The 20426-nt window shown below is 45.3% G+C and overlaps 1 protein-coding gene across 6 annotated transcripts in view; it reads right to left on the bottom strand.

The window, feature by feature from the left end:
- Positions 1-983: 983 nt before the first annotated feature.
- Positions 984-20426, bottom strand: part of BLACAT1 (BLACAT1 overlapping LEMD1 locus) — a 65994-nt gene continuing 46551 nt past the window's right edge. For 5 of the 6 annotated variants that reach the window (XR_010600385.1, XR_010600386.1, XM_065591509.1 and 2 more), the window contains 2 exons: positions 13455-13666; positions 984-11837 (listed from right to left, as the gene is read on the bottom strand). Coding sequence is in view for 3 of the 6 variants with exons in the window: in XM_065591509.1 (XP_065447581.1) it covers positions 13525-13626 (102 nt within the window). In the remaining 3 variants the exon portion in view is untranslated. The remainder of the gene's footprint in view (positions 11838-13454; positions 13667-20426) is intronic. The other variant, XR_010600387.1, reaches the window with a different exon arrangement.

Raw genomic sequence — 20426 nt, 5'->3', positions numbered from 1 at the left:
ATAGACCAGGCCCCCATTCTGCTAGGTGCTGTACTAACGCAGAGCAAAAAATAACCATTGAAGCATCCAAAATGGCTGTCAAATGCTACCTGACTGGAATTCTCAACTCACAGAAGGGCTGATCCAAAGGCCAACATAATTCAGTGGGCTTTGGATCAGGCCTTTATGTCACTGCTGGCGTTTTACACCTGCTTTGCACAAAATAAATGGTTAAAGAAGATACAAGACAATGGAGAATCATGCCCAGGGAGTTTTCACAGTATCTGGGGGGGCTTGGGAAGGGGACAGGCCTTTCTGAGCCTCAGATGTCCCAACATGCATGGAGGAAACCTAAGGTGACCAGACAGCAAATGTGAAAAATCGGGACAGGAGGTGGGGGGTAATAGGATCCTATATAAGAAAAAGACCCCAAAATCTGGACTGTCCCTATAAAGTCGGGACATGTGGTCACCCTAAGGAAACCCCACAGACCGGGAGGCATCCTTGGAAGAGTAGAACCTCTGTTGAAGTCCCCTGGGGCCCCTTGTCCACTTTGGCAGTACAGTTCCCTCAGGATTCAGAACAACCACTTCCAAAATGCTCCCCAGTTTTGCACCTCACTACTAAATGCACAGCATGTGAAGGGGTGTTTCTTTGCACAAGTTGGCCTATATAAACAACAAAGGGTGCGACCTCTAGATTTAATGTTATTGCCATTAAGTTGATTGAGTGACACCTTATTTGTTTTCATATGAGTCAGGATAATAAGGAGCAAATTATTAATTTTGACCGTAATCTAAATGACCCCATTTGCACTCTCTTTAATGTTCTCCTTTCAACCTTACTCCTCGTATTCTCTTTCCCACCCTCTGTAAGTGCCATGTTTGTACTCCTTTTGCTTGGTAATGTTTGCAATAGCCTGTTGGTGTCAATTAATTGAGCTCAGTAATAATAAAGAAGTATCAACAACAAGGAAAATGTAATTAATCTACTGCAAAGGGATATTATAAAGTCTCTTTATTACAGCAATTAACATACCTGCTTTCCCAGTCATGCTTTTACAGTTAGAACAAGAAAGTGCTTACTCCAGGTGCATAGATTTCAGAGACATACAAAAGAACAGAAACAAAGCCAGTTAGCTGCTTCCAAAAAAGGACCTAGTCAGTAAAGAAAATTAATCAGCAGGAGACAGATCGATAGGCAGGTATTTCAGTGCAAGATACAGACATGATATGCATCTATAATTTATAATACAGTCTTGTAAACTCAATATGTTACAGCACAAGTGACTGGGCTCCATGTATATATAGCCCTAGGATACCTGTTAAGTGTATAAAGAAAATCACTTTGGTCATCATCACGCGCGAGAGTTTTATTGATCTGATTCCAGGATGATTTTCCTAACCCAGCTACCAATGCTGGATCCTCCTGCTACATTGATTTACACCAGCTGAGGATCTGGCCCTGTGTTTCTATGCCGCCAATGCTGCAAGGTATCCTCAGTACTTCCTGCAAGATACAGAGTGTGCCTTCAGCTCCCGTTGAAGTCAGTGGGAGCTGAGAGGCAAGCAGCACCTTGCCGAAGACATTCAGCCCTTTGCAGGATCAGACAGTCTATGAAGGGTGGCTTGCACAGCACCATTGCCCTACCAGAGTTTTCCCACCACAAGGCTTGTGTGATCTGTAGGAAGGGTGTATAAGATTAGGGTATTCAAAAATACTGTACAAGGTATATATGCATAATTTTAATCAAGTCATACCAAGCATGTGGGAAAATACCACCAAGGCCTCAGTCCTGCAATGTGATGTATGTGGGTGGACTTTGGTGCCAGTATTATTGTACCACTGAAGTCAATGGGACTCTGCATGGGTGCAAAGGTCTGCCCCGTTACACTGCATTGCATTGCAAGTCTGGGACCTAAATAATTCCTGCAGATGTGACTGGTTTTAAGAAAACCCTCAAGGAAACAGATCCTCTATCCCGCTACATTTATTTCCCTTTGCATATTGAATTTGGCTGTAGAATACTAAGCCAGTGTCACTCATTAAAATGCAGCCTGATAATTAATCATACAAATTTGTTTCTCAGTCCTGTTTGAAAAGCCTCCAGCTTCAAACATGAATGAAATCCTAGAAAACAAAGTCATTGTTTGGGGATTTTTAATAGGATTGCATTCTCACAGGCATTGATTTAATTTCCAAACACTGCCAATGTATGTCTGGGGCAGGGATTAAGCAAGCAGCTTGAGAAGGAGAAAGCAAAATATGTCATATACCAAAAATACTCTTTTATCTCCAGACATCTATAAAATCTATACTCTAAAGCGTGGGCTCTAAAAAGTATTACAAATATTTTTCTTAGATAGGAAATATAATAGCAAGTGAATAATCTACTGTGCATGTTTATATACTCTCCTATTAACAAGTTTCACATTTATTTTTCTTCTTAAATATACAGTACTTTACAAGAAGTTTGCATGGCTTTTTAAAGACACTAATTTACCATGCATTAATACATGAGGCTGACCGGGTCCTCTGTCTTTCCAAAGTAGAGAAAAGTCATTTATTGGCATCTTGAAAAACAGACTAAAAATAGCTGGTTTCTATGGCTACTGAGGCTGGGAGACTCCTGAGGAACATGTCTGGTTAGGTCCCTTTATGATGGAATCCAGACAGTGAAAGAAAAAAGGACAATAGGGAGACACTTAATAGATTGCAAAGACAGTCCTGCACCTTTAAATGTGTGGGTAACTGTACATTTCACTGAAGAACAATGGGGTTACATTAGGGGTGAATTAGGCCCGTTGTATTTTAGGATCCAATCCAGCAAAGCTTTTTAGCACAAGCTTAAATTTATGCATATGCTTTGCTGGGTGAGTCAGGGCTGTAGTGTTGCGTCTTCTGTGACTATATCCTTGTTTTGTTCTGCTTTTTGTTTACATGCCCTGACACTAGAGATGGGTCTGAGGCCCCTCCAACATCCCCAAACCTGGTGGAAGTTTTGGGGTTCTTAGATCCAAGGGGTTAGTTCAGGCCCATCTCTGTACTACACGTTTTTGTTTGTTTGTTTGTTTTTTTGAGACATTTGAACACACGGACAGACTCTGCATTTACACCGCATCAATGAGAGTGAAATGTGACCCTATATATAAATCTATACATATAATAAACTTCATAGTGAGGACTGTTTAATTATGAGTGGTTTAAGTCCATGAGTATGTTACCCATGTGGTCCCCCTGCTTTACAAAGTGGCTGTGCAAATTATATACAGATACATTCAATAAATATACATTGTACTTAACCAACTGTCTTTTTACCCTTAAAGAAGAGATACAAATAACCGTCAGGATCCTGCAGTTCTTGTTCAGGACAAAATTCCTGTTCAGCTCAACACAAAGGACTGCAAGATATGGGCCAGGAAGGCTATTCTGCTGATGAGTGGGGATGGGGGGCTGAGGGATTTTCTAAAGTGAGTAGTGATTCTGAATGCCCATCTAGAGACACTTTATGGGAGCCTGATTTTCAGCAAGTGCTGAGTATTCACCCTCTAGAACTCAGCACTCATTAAAGTGACTCAAGCTGGGGACCCAAAATCACTAGTCACTTTTGAAAATATTGGTCAAAGAACTCACTGGGGGACCATGTCAGTTCCAGAAGGTATCAGACGAGACAGTGGTGTGCAGATGTCTGATTTCTTCACACCTAACTACCTACAGATGTTCCTGTGCATAATCATAAAGAGCAAGATAACTGGGGCCACCAACTCAACATGGGGGAGTAAAGTGCATTTAAAAAAACATAATCCCACCATATCACCCTAGAAGTGCAAGAAAGAAAAGGGCACCTTTGGTTAGATAATCTTAAAAGAAATTGGATACACACTGGAATGCAGAAATCACTCTGGCTATAATAAACAGAACACTGATACTGTTCCAATCCAATTAAATGCCAAAAGCTTGTGTTTGCAAAGTGTTCCGGTGGAATGAAGACTTAAATCCTATTGTGGAGTTTACAAAAAAAAGAGATTCCAACTTGATATATTATAGACATGTGGGCATGTGTATCATTAGATTAGGCCAGGGGTTCTCAAACTTCATTGCATTGCGACCCCCTTCTGACAACAAAAATTACTACATGACCCCAGGAGGGAGCACTGAACTGAGCTCACCTGAGCCCAGCTGCCCCAGATGGGGGGTGGGGGGGGGAGGCAAAGAACGAGCTCCACTGTTCTGGGCCGGGGAGCCAAAGCCCAAGGACTTCAGCTCCAGGTGGGGGTTCTGTGACCTGACCCCCGCCACTAAAGGATGAAGTCCTCGGGCTTTGGCCCCAGATGGTGGGGCTTGGGCTTTGGCCCCTAACCCCTGCAAGTCTAATGCCAGCCCTGGCGACCCCATTAAAACGGGGTCACAACCCAGTCTGGGATCCCGACCACAGATTGAGAAAGGCTGGATTAGGCTATATCCCTGTTCTTTTTGCACATCTTCAGTAAGACTTTCAGGAATATGTTACACATCAAGAGTTCAAGCTGCAGCTTTTTTCTTGGCTTCACTCTTTGTGCATGTTCTGTACCCTTCCAATTCACTGCACAAATATTTCCTTCATCTTAAATAAATGCAGTGAAAGTTCCCTTGGCAAGACCACCTCTGTCAAGAGATCATCTGCTGATAAAAAACAAAACAACTTGGGATGAAACCCCACCACGCACACACACACCATTTTTTGGTCCCCTACCCACTTATTGTCATGCAAATAAACATCTGGAGACTCTCTGGCTCCAAAGTAGGCCAATATTTACAAAGAGGATACACTGCCTCTGTTGGAAGTTAGCCCAAGGCAACGCTCTGGTTATTTTGATCATTAAAGCTGTTTCCCCCTTGACTACACCATCAGCACTACTACAGACTCTCTACTGTCAAGATCGAGCAATGCTGGTTTTCCTTTTAATTTTAAGACATTTCGGGTCAGATCCTCAGCTCTAGTAAATTGGTGTCATTGGAGCTATGCTGATTTATAACAGTGGAGCGTCTGGCCCTTTAACTTAAATACATTTCGCCAACTACCCAGGAAGGATGGGATGGGGAAAGAGGGCTGCATATTTGGCTTCCTAAATTCCCATGAGCACATCACCTTGCTAAGTTCATAGGTCCCCACTGGGTCATCTGAAAAGCTGGTCATGGGCAAGGGCTGCAGGCGACCAGTGGGGTGTGTAGCAATGGAGTTTCACACATCAGTGCTTGCTGCATTGCAGAGATGAGCAGATTTGCCTGTTTCAAATATATCCTTCCATTTTCATTTAGAGAAACTTGGATGGTTTCCTTCACTGTAATAGGATTAGAGATGGATTATTTCTGGTGGGAACAAATGCATCTTTCAGGAGCATAACATTCATTTTCTGAGGAACAATGATGGTAGCTAGCATAGAACTCTTCTCTTTGAAACTGTTCCGGGGAGTTACGTTACAGTTAAGTCTCCTGTTATAATGGGGAGAATTATACAGAGACTTCAGCGTGGATGGGAGTGATATTAAAGCAAATGTGTCATAAAAAGAGAGAAATAACCTTACATTTTTCTACAGCATCCTTTTCACCCAAAGGATCCAAAAGAGCTTCACAGGGACAACTGGGAGTCAGGACACCTGGGTTATTTTCCTGCCTCTGCCACTGACTCCCTGGGTGGCTTTGGGCAGGTCACGTCCCTGCTCTGAGCCTCAGTTTCCCCCTCAGTAGCATGGAGGTAATGATGCTTCCCTTCCTTTGTAAAGTGCTTTGAGATTTATAGATGAATAGCTCTGTATTAGTTTGTCTTTATTGTTAATTTATTATTATTAGTAGTAGTATTAAGATTTACATTTCTATAGCCCCACTGAAATGCAGTCACCTCTGAGGTGGAAAGGAGGAAGGCAGATGAACAAGCAGCATAAAGCATGTTACACAAGTATGGGAACAAGGGAAATTTCTGGGCACTGAAGCAAAATGCTTCTTATATATGCTTATAAAAAATGCCAGGGCTTGTGCAAGTATGTGGGTGAGGAAGAGAAAGAGAGATGGGGAGCTCATTTGTACTTTGACAAGAGCTGTCAGCTTTCCAGCTTTCACAGTTTGGAAGAGTCCAGTATCCTAATAAAATGCCGCCACTGGGGGAAAAAAATCTAACTTTTTGCCCACTGCAAACTTGTCATGTGGAAGTTAGTTGGCAGCCCCCACTCTCAGCCTGGGCAATTAGCAAAGAGCAAACTGCTTGGAAGTTCAGATTGTTGACAGGTTTGCTGCAGAAAAGCGCCAGGCTGGAGCCTGGTGGGAAATGATGTGTGGATGAAGGAACCTTCAGCCATCAACCTAGAGGTCAAGTCATTACGATAGGAGAATCAAGAAGCGCCACAAGCCATTTATGAGCACCACAGGGGTCAAGCCAGGAGCAAATAATTTTGCTTGGAGCCACCGTGGATAACATATTATTACTTTGGGAGCTATCTATCCACATACATGGAAAGTTCTCTTTAAAAATAACTGCAGCTTGAGCTTTTAAACATTCATATTGTACTTGTGTAATTTATTGCGTTTTCAATTATATATATATATATATATACACACATACATATGTGTGTGTCTCTCTCTGTATATTTTACATACTATATTCATCCATGACTAGCTAGGAAGCTCTTTGCTGGAGGCAGGTGCAATTCTTGAGGTGAGATAAATTCAGCAGACATATGGTGGTCTACAATATATATTCAATAGGTTACCGTATTGTCCTGGAAAGATCCCCCTCCTCCATCCAGACCAGATTTTGGAGCAACCACAATAGAGAGAAAACCTCTGAAGCACCCATACCAGTTTTTACGTAAGACCCATTTCAGGAGCATTTAATTTGTACTGTATAAACCTCCAGCCAAGCTGGCTAGATTCAATAAAGCTGTTAGCTCTTTACAGAGTCTCAGGGTATGTGTATTAATTTTGGAACCTTAACTATGAAGCCATGATGGCTCCATAATCAAAGGCTCCTAGCAGCCTAAGTTCCACAACAGTAACCTTGGCTATTCACCTCGTGCTCCATTAAACAATTAAAACTCGCCGCACTGGAGAAAACATTAGTATTCTTAGTTTACATGGGGTCCAATTTACTAAAAAGGAAACAGACTATGATCATCTGCAAATCTCCTGCCTCTGACTTGAAAGGTCTCAGGGACTTGCGGCCAACTGATCTTCAGTTGGGACAAACTACTGCTGCCAGAATAACTGCTATAGCTTATAGCTGCGATGAACAGGGGCTGTACCCACACAGACACTGGTCCTAAATAGGGATTGAATTTGTGTCCGTCAGCACCAAATGCACAAGTCTCTGACACTTGCACTAAAGAGGGAGCTCTTACTTAATTGGCCTCTCAGAGTTGGTAAGACAACTCCCACCTGTTTATGCTCTCTGTATGTGTGTATATATATCTCCTCAATATTTATTCCACTCTATATGCACCCGAAGAAGTGGGCTGTAGTCCACGAAAGCTTATGCTCTAATAAATTTGTTAGTCTCTAAGGTGCCACAAGTACTCCTGTTCTCTTCTGGCTCTGTATAAGTAGAAGGCCAGTAAAGATAGTCTCTGGTATCCATGGAGAGCTATAACTGCTCACAGTGTGTTACACAATCAGCTGAGCATGAGGTGATGAGCTGACCTTGATGAAAATGAATGGGGATGAGTCAAAACAACTACCCCCCGCCCCCTTGCTCAGTGCAGAAAACGGAGTGAAAGTTCACAGGCTGCCAAGCACTTCTTGCTGTGCAGAAACTCAGAACCGTGCTAGGAAATATCCGGCTGTATCCTGGCTTTGGATACATATATTGGGCTCCCATTGGCATCAGTGGGAGCTGCACGGGCATATCCCTACCCAGAATACGGCTGTAGCCAGTTTTCTTTATTGGCATCTAGAGATGCTCAGGGGCAGTGTTCGTCCTCTGCATCACTTTTCCTTCTGCTTTATTATGGGGTCAATGATCGGAAAGAATTTCAGGGACAAATCCTGAAGTCTTTACTCAGGCAAAACACCCAGTCAAGGGGCAATATCCTGAGGGATGTTGAGCACCTTTGGCTCTCTCTGGAGCCAATAGAATTTGAAAATGCTCCATTCCAGTGAGGCGTTGACCCAGTGAAAGCTTTTCCTGGGTGAGAGACCCCAAGATTTGGCCTGTAATGTTTAATATTTAAACATGACCATTTGCTAAACCTCCTAGGGGATTTAGATACCCAAACTAAGCCTAAATGCCAGTCTTCCGCTAAACGTTCTGCCACCATTGAAATGAGATGAAAACGAGACCAACAGCCTCCAGTGATGGGCTCCTGTAACGCATCAAGCAGAAGCAAAATGGTCACCATCACAAGTTGGATCAGACATGCCAAAGTTCACTGAGAAAACCCCCTTGACATCTGGGCCATATATATCTGGAGTGTGACCCCAATGCTTTCAGTGTTGGGTCCTTTCCCTATGCTTGATCCTTCATGTGCATGAACCAGACAGCACCTTGTGTGAGTATCTTCTTCATGCTCCATGGGGAAAATACAGTGCTTCTCAGCATGTGAACTTTCCAGACTGACTCACTAAGCAAGATCAGGTGCAGCTGGACTCCTTGCTATAGTCTGTTACCAGCTGTTTTGTGTTTGAAGTGTTTGAAGTGATTCAACCATCTCCTAGAGCAACCCCGACTACTGGCACCCGATGAAGATTATTTAAAGCCGCTTAGTTCGTTGCTCTTCTTATACCCCAGGAGATGATCTCATGTGTCTCCTTTTATTGGTCATCCTTGCTGGGCAGAGGTTTCATGCTAAACCCTTCGGATAAGACAATAAAATAATGGCCATGTTGGTTTTGGTAGCCGGCCAAGCTAGCAAATCTTCCCAAAAGGAGAGCTTGTCACCAGCACACACAGCTCTGTTTGTCAAGCGTAAATCCGGTCTCGCAGCAGCGGTCTGAGCGCTGGAAAGGTCAGTGAGTTTTATAAGTGGGGGAAGGATTTGTTTTCTGAGTTAGCTCAACTTATTCTTCTCGGGGCCAGATCCTCAGATGGCATAAATCTGCATAGCTCCACTGAAGTCAATGAGTCTCCTCTGATTTATAGTGGCCACGGATCTGGCCCCTAAAGATTTACCTGTCTGCCCTTCCTAAAGGGGAGCAGGAGACAACATTCCTCAGAGACCCTACCAGGCAAGCTTTTGCATCAGAGTTACAGCATTAACAATCTCTGGCCCCACCGCCCTAAGGCACTCTGTGCCCCTGATCCTCCATGTTTGATCTTTAAAAAGAAATGGTGGTTTTGCCCCAATTACTATTTTTTGTTTAATATTAATAACATTGTCCCCCAAAGTCTTTGGCTGGCTGCAGTGAAGGCCTGTTGACAGTTCCATGCAACGTCATTCACTTGTCCCCCTTCCCAGACCTCATCCACCTGATTTAGCACATGACCTTCTCCCACTACCCATCCTCTGCCCTGACCGATTCTGAGGGCTTGGTTCCATTCCATGGTGGGAATCGGGCCTTAGGAGATGTATCCAGAATTGGTGCAATGGGTTTGTTGAGGGACTTAGAGGAGCAAGTGAATGGAGGTTTTCTGTTACACAGAAGGAGGCAGAGAGCCAGCAATTTACCCTAACCAGGGTTATATTAAAGGGAGAGGCACCCCAATTCTCTAGGGGGACCAAGTGGTCCCCACTCAGTTCTCATTCAGTTCAAAGCAGCTTCTACTCCACACCACTGAACACTGGAGCATGAGCAAGGAACCTCCCACTGGCTTTTCCATACAGAGATGACTGGGGCAGGAGGGGGTTCATGAGGGCTCCCTACAGCCACTAGCTTTGCAATACTGGCTGAATCAGCCCTGCCTGAGGCAGCCATTTTGAACCCTCCTCAGATCTCCATAGCTACCATCTCAGCCTGTCATGTTGACAGCCTGTCTTTCTGACTCTGTCATATACCCAGCTCAGGCCTTGACACCAGTTCTCGAAAGCCGCAGCAGCTGCAGTTTATTCTGACTGAAAGGGCTACAAATACTGTGTGACCATCCTCATCGGGTATTCCCTTCTAGTCACCACCATCAAAAGACAAACCTCTAGTAGCCTCAGGGGCTGCACATTTTGGAGGTGGCAGCAAAGGATTCAGGAGTGAAAGGGTTGAGGCTGCTTGAATTAACCAGAGCTGGGTCTGAGGGGCTAAATTTGGATCTGGATTTCCAGTTCCATAAGGCTGGGGGGTATTCAGAGCTGAGGGTTGGGTTCAAGCCCATCTCCAACACTACCACAAGAAGACCTTCCTGAGTGAGGTCCTGATCCAAACCCACTGAAATCAAAGGGAGAGTTTCTACTGACCTCAATGTATCAGGGGGTAGCCGTGTTAGTCTGTATCTACAAAAACAACAAGGAGTCTGGTGGCACCTTAAAGACTAACAGATTTATTTGGGCATAAGCTTTCGTGGGTAAAAACCTCACTTCTTCGGATGCATAGTCTCTATGCAGGGAAGGCCTGTTGACTCGATAGAGTCTCTATGCATCCGAAGAAGTGAGGTATTTACCCATGAAAGTTTATGCCCAAATAAATCTGTTAGTCTTTAAGGTGCCACCAGACTCCTTGTTGTTTTTACTGACCTCAATGTTCTTTGGATCAGGCCATGAAATAGCTGTACTTTCTGGGATCCACAGTGACAACTGCTGGGGCTACTTTAGGGTACCTGAAGAGGAGAGTCTGTCTGCAACACCTCCTGAAAGGCACAGCACCCAGGGAATTTCCATATGGCTTTAACAGCAGGTAGGAAAGACGTACAGACAAGGAGTGAGAAAACAGGGACAACCTTTGAAACTGCAGCACTACACTAACGCTAATGGCTATGCCTGGATTAGGTGAGGCAGTGCCAGTAAAAAAGGTTAACGATTTGAACACTGGCATTTTCCAGACTGTCAGCTGCATGAATTTCTTTGAGAACATGGGCTCTTATCCTGGGGGTTGCGACCCACCGCATGTACATGAACAGGTGTCAGAGGGTCATGGCCATTCTGCCTTTCCCAGATTGCTAAACGGCTAGATTGGAAGAGGGCACCCATTATGGGAAAGGCAGAGAACCGCTGGAGGACGCATACACGCCAGAGATAGACCTGAGCTCCAAAGTTGAGATCTGGATCCCAGTTCCAAACTTCTCTCCACGTAGAGTTCAGGGATTTTGATTCAAGCCCATTATAGAAAAGGGGCCAACTGCAAAATTCACTTCCCATAGTTAATATAGACACATAAGGGGCATGAGTCTGCTCTCCCACTGGGCTAACACCATTGACTTCAGTGGAGTGACTCCTGATTTGCATCAGTGCAAGAGGGAGCAGAATCAAAGCCCAGTGTGTTTGCACCACTTCCTAACGGTTTCTCCATCTAGCACATCTGAGCACAAAATGTCCCAGAGGCATTAGGAACCGCTTCTTGTAGACACAGACATTTGCTTGGGAGATACTAAAAAAACTCTACAGCTCGTTCATTTTCAGTTGACAGTGCACCAGTGAGACAACTTAAAAACATAGAGCCAAATCCTGCTGCCCCCTTACTCCAGGGAAACTGAGGGCAGGACCTGGCTCTTAATTTGGAAATCTCCTTCAGAGTCTGTCCAGGGGGACATATTCGAGCAAGACAAGGACAGCTTTCTCGTGAATGAACTTTTACCCAGTAAAGGGACAAACATCTCTCTCTGCCATGGAGAGCTGTGTGGTCCAAGGCCAAGCACCTTTGAGACTGGGGATCTGTGCTGAACCACCATAGCACCCAGGATAATGCCTGTTTGTGGCTCTTCTGTAAGGGTCATTTCTGAGCTTCAGGTTTTTTCCACGCCAGGCAAGTCTCTAGGAAAGAAGAAGGAGGAGAAAGAAAATGAGAGAAGTTGCAGGATAAACGTGTGAACACAAATTAACCAGCTTCCTCCGCCTTCTCCTCGGCCCGCTGCTGACATCGACGAGCGAGACCATCATTCACATCCCAGGCGCACCTCCTGCTGCCAGGACACCTTCCCGAGCTCATCTATCAAGCGCTGTGGGAGGGCCACACTGAGCAAGACAGCCTGCCCCTTGAGAATGTTGCACTGACGTGGACTCCCCGTTTCCCCTCCCTGGCCCCAGTCACAGCTATTGTTGCTAATGGGGGCTGTGTGCTGATGGTTAGATGATCCTGGCTGGAATTCCCTCTGCTACAGTAACCAAGAACATCCTGCTAAACTTGAACTGGCTCCTTTCAAGTCCCCTAAGAAGCTGGCTATCCTCTTATGGATGCCAATGAGGTTGTTATACAGGGAAGAGAGGAGGAAACCAAATGTATTCAGGTGCAAAAGGCGTTGTATAACCAGAGGTGCTGGAACTAGGGGCGCTGAGGGTGCTGGCACTGCTGCACCCCCTGGCTTGAAGCGGTTTCCATCATGTACAGGGTTTACAGTTTGGTTCAATGGCTCTCAGCCCCCCCCCTGTACAAACTGTTCCAGCGTCCCTGTGTATAACTGACTCCACTTGGAGCAACAGAGCGTTTGAACCCAAGACCTTCAATACTCAAAGCACAAGCTGCTACCACGTAGGCTAAAGGACTAAGCCATTAACTAGGATCAGTAGTAGAATCATAAGCCTCTTATATGGACCACCCACTAGAAGGGAACAAAGATCCGCAGTCTCCTAGTGGAGGTCACAATTAGAGCTGGTCAAGAATTTCTCAGCAAAACTTCTTTTTTTGTTGAAAAAGGCCGATTTGTCCAAAGCAAAACTGTTCATGAAGAAGACGAGTGGTGTGTAAGCTTGAAAGCTCGTCTCTCTCACCAACCGAAGTTGGTCGAACAGAAGATATTTCCTCACCCACCTTTCTCATGAAACTGGGGCAGTTTCGACAAATCTCCTGAGTCAAAAAGTTTGGAAAAAAGTTTTGGCTTTTCAAAGAAAAATGACGTTTTATTCAGAAATTTTAGTAAATTTAGACCTCCAAAAAGGTTAAAGGGGAAAGATTCAAAATGGAAATGAAACATTACAATTGATCCAAACTGTTCTCCCCTCTTCCCTGCCCCCCTCCCTCCAGTTTTTCAGTTAGTGGAAGTTTTTGAGATTTCAAATTTCAATTCCGATTCAGGATCACGAAAACATTTTGAAATCTCAAAAGTTCTCACTGTTCTTCTTTCCTGTTTCCTGTGGCCCTAGTTGCACTTGGAGGATTAACTATCCACAGTCAAGAGTAGGAAACTCAGCTTTGCTTTTAGGAGTTAAATGAACACGCTTGTCCTCCTGTCCCAGGGTTTGGAGCATCAATCCTGTGACTCCCTTCTCTCCCCTCACTCCCAAACTGGGCACCCACCAGTGCAGCAGGGGAGCAAAATAAGCATGGGACACAGATGTGATGGGTGCCTCTTCATGGTTACAGAGATCAGAGAGCAGGAATGGGACTGATTCCCCCTGAGATGGGATCTCAGTCAAAGGGCAAAAGTGTCATACCAAGTTCAACCTGGGGCTGGGATCCAGCGATGTGAGTGAGCGGGTAAATGTGACACATCCAGGACAAGTCTCACACTGACGTCTCCTGCTCTGCGCTGGGGTCTTCTTTTTTCCTCTTCATCTTGCAGAAGCCATGGAGCCCACAGAAGCAAGCAAAGGTAAATTGGGGCATCCCCTATGGCAGGTCAGGCTACAGAGCATCCAAAGGAAACCTAGTTGGGGACAGGGAGAGGAAAGAAAGAGAGAGTTTTTGAAATCAGAGCAGCTCTCGCTGATGGCTGGGAAGGAGGATGGGCAGGGATGGTCAATCACTGCCTTCCTTTGCAAGACACACTTCCCCCCAACCCCAGATGCAGAACTCCTGGCCCCTGGCAGCCTCCTCTCCCAGTGCAGAACCTCCTATCTCCAGCCTTCCCCATGTCAGATGCCCCTAATCACATTCTCCAAAATTTTCCTTTCCAGTAAAAGAAGAGGGGGTTGAACCAAACACATGCTGCCCGTGGAAGCCTGTGAGCTGTAATTCCCACATGCACAGAAATGTAGATAGTTTGCACAGTCTGCTAAGCTAATGAATATTACAGGGACCTTAAGCTTAGGCTCATTGGGGTGTTTTAACAAAGCTTAGCGATATATACCCAGCAACCGCAATTAATGAGAAGCAGCTGATATCAAAGCTCAGTGTCTCCTTGTCCATTTTCAGTGGATCAAATCATGCCCCAAAGCACAGCCCACATTAGGGAGTAACAGCTTTAACAGCTGCAAAATGTAATTATGCAAACAAAAGCCTTTTTTTTTAAGACATGGAAGGGAAAAAACCCACCTGCGCTTTCCCCCATTTTAATTTTTAGCATTTCTAACTTTGCAAATGATCAAATCTAGTTTTGCCAATGAGAAAGAGGGTAACAGTGATTAAAGTGCTGGAAAGCAGGAGTCTTGAACACTACATTTCTAATTTTTATGGCTAGGTCAGTCTAATCTCTGAAATACAGAGAGTCCTGAAGGAAACTTCAACTGGCCCCTCATCCCTATCTCAGCAAGGAAGGCAGTGAGCTTCGAACAGGGCATGGGATTGGGAGCTTGGACTCTTCCAATTCTGTCACTAAATTACCATCTGAGTGAGTCACTTAACTCCGCTGTAAAATGGGGATAATGAAACTTATCCAAGCTTTGAGATCCACGAGTGGGAATTGCTGTGTAAATTCTAGCATACGCTCCAGAGGGGCAAGTATTGCCCATAGTGGTTAGCAACGAATCATAGCTTCTGACACTGGTGAGCTGCTAACAGAGACATGCCTGATTCATACATCCTGTAACTTTGCAGAAATTCAGACCTGGACCTGTCTCTAACTTGCACGGGGACACTTAGGAGAAAAGTAAGGACAACCTCTTTAGCTGCATTGAATTAAACTGAATACACTGGGCCAAGTGCTCGTCTTCGGCCCTGAGCCACCAATGCACTTTTGCATGTGGTTATCAACGAGTAGTCCCATTAAATATGTGCTTGAGAGATTTGCTGGTCGGGTCCAGAGTGAGTGCCAAATAAGTTCACTGCGTGAGAGCAGGATTTGGCCCAAAGGAGATTTTGCAAGAGAAATAGCATATATCTTGCTTTAAAAAAAAATCCATTTGGCATGTGGCCCCGCCCCTTCCCACTCACAGAGTTACAAAATATCCCAAGCTGATAGTTACCCCAATGGAGAGAGTTCAACTAAAATCCCACTCGGGGTGGCTGCTTGTCAGTAGCTCAGCTGGCTTTCAGGGGGACATGCTAAGCTCCTCGAGGCCATGGAGAATGTTTGACTGACCTCCTGGCTTCCAGCACAGCCATTCAGTACCCATTAAGAGCCCTTCAATTCCCAGCACTGTCATTCCGACATGGCAATGAAAATCACATCATTCCCATCCAGTAACCTGGGAACCAGATACCAGAGCGCAGCTACCTAGTGGGCTGGCTTTATCCTCTGTGCTTTTGCCTGACTTTGTCTTTCCAATCAGAGCCCAGCTACTAATATAGAGCAGATAGCGAGTAAGGGACAGAGTCCCTTTAATACACCTCTCCAGCTGCCCATCTCCCCACCTTCCCCTTCATTTGACAGCCTTCTGTGTACCTGTCTAGCAGGCTCCCAAATTAAAAAGGCCCCAATGGTACCTCTGAGGCTCAGAGTCATGAACAATGACAACAGGCTCCTTAATGAGTCTTCCTGTCTGCAGGGTTTCTTAGCATAGTGGCAGCTCTGTGTGTGTCTCTCTGTGTGCTGCTGCTTTTTATTATAAGCCAGCAAAAGGGTCTTCTGAGGAAACAGCCGACAGGGAGCAAAGTGCCACTGGACGAAGCTGTCTGAAGGCGAGATCTGAAGCTAGCTCTCTCTCAGTGTAGCTACACTCTGTGACTTTAGGTGGCAGAAAGGAACTCTCTGCGGAACCAGGCTGGTATACTTGCAAATCTGCACCGAGAGAAAGAGCCGGTGAAAATGCCTTGATCATTTTACACTGCGGTAACTGCGCCAACCTCAGTTGCTGCTGACTTACGCCAGGGTAAGCAAGCGGAGAATCAGGCTCAGCGAACCTACTTCAGCTCCTGTTGCCGACAGTGGGCCAAGTTCTGCCCTATGGACCCGATCTAGCTCCCATTAAAGTCAATGGAAAGACTCCCGTTTGACTTCAATGGCACTACTGCCTGTGAAACCTCAGCTGATGTCAGTAGGTGTAAACTTGGCTCATCAGGAGCCAGATGGGGCCCCGTGTTTGCGTCAATGAATATTTTTGTAAAGATAGAAAAATTCTCCTCAGCCCCTGCACCCAAATACGTTCATCCCCCAACATCAGCGATGGGCCTCAACAAAATCACCAGCTCTGTCTCAAATTTGGGGGTGGTCAAAATCTGAATCCAGATTCAAATTTCTCAGCATACACATTATGTGGGCCCAACTGTAGCTAAAAATTCCTTCTGAAACCCAGGCGTACTGCAGAACTTCAGGACTGTTAAGAATTTAAAACTATTTAACAGGGTTTTACCACCTGCACCTAAAATGGGCAAACATTTCGGGGATCTTTAAAAACCCACAGGCCAGATCCTTAGCTCATGTAAATCAATGTAGCTCCTTTGGAGTCAATAGTTTTCGGCTGATTTACATCAGCTGGCGATCTGGCTCCCAGATATAGGGAAAACAATATCTAGCCCATAATATCCATCAGAACTAGGCCCTAGAAACAGTACCCTCTTGAAAGTACAGTTGTGGGCATATGTCAAGGGTAACAACACCCCACCATTTTTAGGGAAATGGGACATTGGGACAATTTCCAGGGAAATTTCAAGACGCGCTGTCAAGATAAAAATCTGAAGACATAGTGCAATGAACCTGCTACCTCACTATTGGGTTGTTTCCTTGCACCCCGGATGAGCTAGATGGAAATGATCTAGTAATATTCACCACTCACATAAGAAGCATAAAATTAATTGAAGCTTGAGGAGTTGCAACCATTTATGCCAGTGGTGAATTTGAGCTCATATACTTTAGGGCAGTAGTTCTCAAAGCCGGTTCGCCGCTTGTGCAGGGAAAGCCCCTGGTGAGGCAGGCTGGTTTGTTTACCTGCTGCATCCGCAGGTTCGGCTGGGAGAATGTGACAATTTGCCGCTCCAGGCCAATGGGGGCTGCAGGAAGGGTGGCTAGCACATCCCTCGGCCCGCACCACTTCCCGCAGCCCCCATTGGCCTGGAGCGGCAAACCACAGCCAGTGGGAGCTGCGATCAGCCGAACCTGCGGACACGGCAGGTAAACAAACCGGCCCGGCCTGCCAGGGGCTTTCGCTGAACAAGCGGCGGACCGGCTTTGAGAACCACTGCTTTAGGGCCCAATTCTGTCCCTTCATACACACAGACTAACCTCATTGAAGTTAGTGGGAATTTGGGCCTGAGCCAAAGTCCACTGAAGTCAGTGGGAGTCAAATCCAGTGACTTCAGTGGGCTTTGAAACCTGCACTATATGTAGAGTAAGGTACTACTAAATGGGACAGAGTCTGATACCTTCTGCTACAAGTAGCTCTGTGAAATCAATGGGGCTGCCCTTTGAGTAATGTATTATTCAGTGCAGGCAAGGCTATCAGAATTGGACCCAGCGTGAGAAAGGATGGCAGGATCAGGCCCTTACATTGTTACCATTTAAAATACTTTTACAAGTCAGATTTGTTTCCCATTATTTATACTGCTTGTTTCCAAATTTTTCAGCTTGGACAATGAAACTCGACAGCTGGTTGACTTTTGTTCATAGCTAGTTTCCGTTTGTTTTTCTCACACACAGCACTATTGCATTTCCAGCACTCCAAAGAAATGTTAAAATTTAAGAAAAATGAAAATGGGATCTTCTTGGATTTTAATATTAAAAACCCATTAACATTTGTTTAATTTATTAATGGATCAAATCAATCTCTGGTGTGTGCAAACCAACAGAGTTACCCCAGTGCTAAATTCAGCCCATTATGTCTTGTAAAATTCATTGCATTTTGTGCCCAAACGAATTATTATTACTGATATTATAGTAGCACCTAGAGGCCCCTTTGTGCTAGGCACTGCACATACATGGCAAGAGACAGTCTGTCCCAGAGAGTTTACAGTCTAAACAGACAAGGGGGGAAGGAGAAACAGAGGAGCGAAGTGACTTTCTTAAAGTCACCTGGCAGCTCAGTGGCAGATCCAGGAGTAGAATTCAGGGCTCTGGACCACACCATATCTCTGACCATGCTGTCACTGTACAGTAAGTGTGAGTACAATAGGTAGATAGTGTGTCCCTTTAAGCCCAGTCAGGCAGGTAGTAACTAACAACAGATCTCCCCATTCTCTGGTCAAGCTGTGTTAATCTTGGCTCTAACACGTATCCTGGGCAACATCATTCTGCCAGCATTTCCCTTTGCTAACTATCTACCACTGCATACAGACCCACAATGAGCCAGCAGCTCACATAAGGCGCTGGCAAGCCTGACATAACTGATAGGAAATCCTTATTCTAGGCAAATGGCCACCTAGAAGGAACTAAAGACAAGTTTTAATCAAGCTGCACCTGGAGATAACAAACATTTCGCATATGGTCTGTACCGCAGCCATGGAATTTCCTGCTGAATTGACATCTTCCTGCCCGGGACGGTCTTTACCGTTGGTGCTCTGCATCTCAGCCCCCTGGGCCGGGTCCAAAGCCCACTGAAGCTTGAGCCTTTTCATTGACTTTGATGGGCTTTGGATCAGGACGGAGGCAATCGGGGAGACAATTGGCCAGATCCTCAGCTGGTGTAAATTGATTTCGTTCCAGTGGAGTCCCTGATGATTTACATCAGCTGAGGATCTGGCCCCATGAGAGCTTCCAGAGGAAACCAGAGCTGACAAAAACGTAATGGCCAATACCAAAAGAAAGAGTAACCATAAAATAGCTCCTAAGTGGCTGTGTGGATGGGACTTTGCTCACGGTACAGCAGGTCCAATCAGGGTGCCGGCTCCAGCTGGACAGGCCTTTGCTCTGCCTGCTTATGTCTCCAGGGCCTCATCCTTGCTGCTGTTGAAGCTGATGGCAAAACTCCCATCGACTTTAATGGGAGCAGGTTCAGGCCCTCATTCAGAAGGAAGGGGGAATGGGAAAGGCAGAATTGCTGAGGATTCTTGTTGGACCCTTGCATGACTTGCCCTTCCCAACTCAGAATCAGCAAGAGAGGAAGACGGCAGCTACTACCACGAATGGAGCCCAGGACTCAAGAATCCAGAGCACCTAGAGAAGCTGCTCAGATCCAGCAAACACATGTTCCTTGTCCTTATACAGCCACCTCCAGTTCACGTCACGAGCTCATTTTAAGCCAAGACCCTTCCCCTTCTGTGCTACACTTTCTCTATTAAACAGGGGTAAAAAATTACTTACCAGACCTCACAGGGAGGCTTAACTAACAAACGTTCACAAAGCACTTTGGGATCTTTAAATGAAAGTTGCTATGGGAAGTGCAGACTGTTATTATTATCAATATGCTGTGGCCCTGTTTCAGGACACTGAAATAGACAGACGGTCAAATTTCCTTACTATGGACCTACAAGCAGGCTCACCCCGGTTCTATGATATTTATTCTGCCAACACTTGCCACAGCATCACTCGGGTACCTTTCTCCTTGGACATTAGCGGATCCCAGGACAGACTGACTTAGCTGCAGACACAAAACCGTCATCAGAACCTGGGCGGTCTGACTGACAGGACCCCAGCTTCCATTATGGAGCTATTGATGTCTTTAGGGAAACTTGTCGCACGGAGGCTTTTAAAAGTGACCCCTCTGCCTTCCATTCAGGGAGCAGACAATGATGAATGAGCCTGGAAGAATGGAGGCAAGCACAAAGTGAGCCTAATGCTCCTGTTCTTCTTGAAAAGGTAGAAAAAGGATCTTGAAGGAGTAAGGAATAATTAAAAAATAAATGAACTAGCTTCAGTAGCGGTGACAGAAGCCCTGTTTGATTTGCAAGAGCTGGGCATGCTTCACAGAGCTGCGCTGCCCTTTCTATTCAAGGGAGAAGATCCTTTGGATAAAGCCCTGTGCAGCAGAGAGAAAATGCAGGATGCATTAAAAATGTTAAGCCAGAGAATTCTCTTTAGTCAATTGCACAACCCCGGGCCGTGTTTGTCACTGTCACAGTGATGAATTGGGCGCTGTCTGAAATCAGCATGCTCACTTTAATAATGTCACTTTCTCCGAGTCCTAATAAATGTCTTTCTGAACCAGCTGGACAGAACCTATTCCTTAGCCCAGCAATTACTGATTTCACTGGGTTTTGCTTTTCAACCCCAGCTATTCTTAACAGCCAGGTCAGGCTGATGAAACGGGAAATCTGTATTTTAGCTTGGACTTTCCGTGCTGTCTTTTCCTCTCTTTCTCAGTTGTATGCCAAGAAGCAGTGTAATCTTGTGGTCAGAGCAAACGAATGGGAACTGGGACTTCTAGGCTTTATTCCCA

The sequence above is a fragment of the Chrysemys picta genome, chromosome 4 (assembly GCF_011386835.1).
Source record: "Chrysemys picta bellii isolate R12L10 chromosome 4, ASM1138683v2, whole genome shotgun sequence".
Taxonomy (NCBI): Eukaryota; Metazoa; Chordata; order Testudines; family Emydidae; genus Chrysemys; species Chrysemys picta.
Note: the sequence above shows the minus strand (reverse complement) of the source record. Positions and strands in the feature narration are given on the sequence as shown.